This window comes from Emydura macquarii, unplaced genomic scaffold, assembly GCF_026122565.2.
Source record: "Emydura macquarii macquarii isolate MOO-44397 ecotype Brisbane River unplaced genomic scaffold, CSIRO-AGI_Emac_v2 contig_713, whole genome shotgun sequence".
Taxonomy (NCBI): Eukaryota; Metazoa; Chordata; order Testudines; family Chelidae; genus Emydura; species Emydura macquarii.
Window position 1 is genome coordinate 155,120 of NW_027130850.1, and position 2,231 is coordinate 157,350.

A 2,231-nucleotide genomic window follows, 5' to 3' on the forward strand; every position below is an offset into this window, starting at 1 on the left:
AAACATTTTTTTTTAAATTTGGAAATTACAGTTTGAAACAAAAAGTAAATTTTAAGCAGACCTTTTGAAATAGAAAATGGAAAAATGTCAGTTAGCTCTTTCTGGGATTTCTCAAAGGGCCAAAAGATAATTAGATGCCCACATTCTATCGAAAACTCATCGAGATTTGATCACCTAAGCATAACATTTTCAAACGTGCCAAAGTCTTGCTTGAAAATGGGACTTCGGCTCCTGAGGCACTTAGATGCTTTGAAAATTTGGACCATATTTCCTTCATATTTAAAAAAAATCTCAGCCAAAATAAGAATAGGCAAAACACCAGGTTGCGTTCCTACCATGAACATAGTCTGGTCCTCAAACAAAGTCAGCCTGACCTATCGTACCAGGTGCAACATGGGAACATTTTTTTCCGAGTGGACGCTTGGAGTTCAGTGTGAGGAATTCATTTTTCTTGAGAAAAAATATCCTGCGTGTCATTTTCCCTACAGACGCTTTTATCTCTTTGTTTCTTAGACTGTAAATGATTGGATTCATTAGTGGTGGTACAACACAATAGAACACGGAGGCTATCAGGTCCAGAGTGGTTGAAGAATTTGTCTTAGGCCTCATGTACATAAATGATGCAGTCCCGATAAATAAAGCAAAAACAACCATGTGAGGAAGGCAGGTGGAGAAGGCTTTGTACCTGCCCTGCTCAGAGGGGATTCTCAGCACTGTGGAGAAGATGTGCACGTAGGACACAGTTATCAGTGCAAAGCAGACTGCATCTAGGAGAGACCCAAGGACATACATGATTATTACAATAGCGTGTGAATCTGAGCAAGAGATCTTTAGCAGCTGTGGGATATCACAGTAAAACTGAGCGACAGCATTGGACCTGCAGAAATGTAACCTAAAGGTATTAGCTGTTTGGGATGCAGAAAAGATCATGCTGCTGATCCATGAACCCGCTGCCATCTGGGCGCAGGTGCCCCTGTTCATAATCACTTTGTAATGCAGAGGGTGGCAGATTGCAACGTAGCAGTTATACGCCATCACTGTGAGGAAGAACAACTCTGCTGCTGCAAAAGTTAAAACCAGAAAGACTTGGGTGACACATCCAGAGAAAGAGATGAGTCTGTTGTTGGTGAGGGAGTTGGCCATGGACTTGGGGACGGTGACTGAGATGTAGCAGAGGTCGAGGAAGGATAAATTGCTCAGGAAAAAGTACATGGGGGTGTGAAGGTGACAGTCGAAGGCTATGACGGTGATGACTATAAGATTCCCCAGCAGGGCTGTCACGTAAATCACTAGAAACAGCAGGAAGTGTAAAATCTGCTGTTCCCGCGTGTCAGAGAAACCCAGGAGAAAGAAATCAGTCACAGTGGTTTGGTTGGACATATCTTCTGTGGATGTACACTGCAGAGGGAAGAGCAATGGGCAGTGGTCATGGTAGGAGAAACAGAAGATAGATGGAGACTGCTTTCATGTATTACTCTTTAGGACACATACTGCAGTGCAGGTAAATAACACGTCTCTTCCCTTTCTTCTCCATCTCCATGTAATTACAAGGCTTACAATACAGATACACAGGGCGTAACTTTACTGGCATCTTCTTACACAACAGACCTGCTGCTTGTGTTTATTTTAAGCCCTGTCTGATCATTTTACTGACTAAGGGCTCGATTCACAAAGGGGTTCAGGCCCCCAAATGCTATTTTAGGCACCTCACTTAAACATTCGTGCCCCACGGACCATCACCAAACCCGCACTCAGCTGCTGCCTTACTTCAGATTGTTCCATGTTTCTGGGCACTTGGTGGGATTTTCAAATGGATCCAGGTGTGTAAAATTCATTGATTCCAATGGGTGTGAGGCACCCAGGTTCATTTGAAAGTTCCACCCGGCACCTAAATACCTTTAACCATCTGGGCCTAGGTCCCTAACTTCCCACTGGTAAAGTCCTCTGGGTGCTTAAAAACCGGCTGGTGAGCAGGCCAAGGTGCTGCCTCAGTCAAGGCATCCAGGCATACGCCTCAGACCCAGGGGTATTCTGGATCTAGGTGTTTCCTGCCTATCTCACCTTCAGGGCCCATCTGTAGTTGTAACACCTGAACACAAAAAGGTAGACTGGGTGCAAGCAACTAGTATGTGCTTTAATATGGCTAAATGTAAATGAATTCACCTAGGGAGAAAGAACATAGGCCATACTTACAGAATGGGAGAATCTGTCCTGGGAAGCTGTGACCCTGA

The 2,231-nt window shown here is 44.3% G+C and overlaps 1 protein-coding gene across 1 annotated transcript; it reads right to left on the reverse strand.

Annotated features, from left to right (window-relative positions):
- Positions 1-354: 354 nt before the first annotated feature.
- On the reverse strand, positions 355-1,380 carry LOC137149176 (olfactory receptor 14A16-like). The gene has a single exon (XM_067542540.1). The coding sequence runs from the start codon at positions 1,378-1,380 to the stop codon at positions 355-357; it is 1,026 nt and encodes a 341-aa protein (XP_067398641.1).
- Between the last annotated feature and the right edge of the window lie 851 nt (positions 1,381-2,231).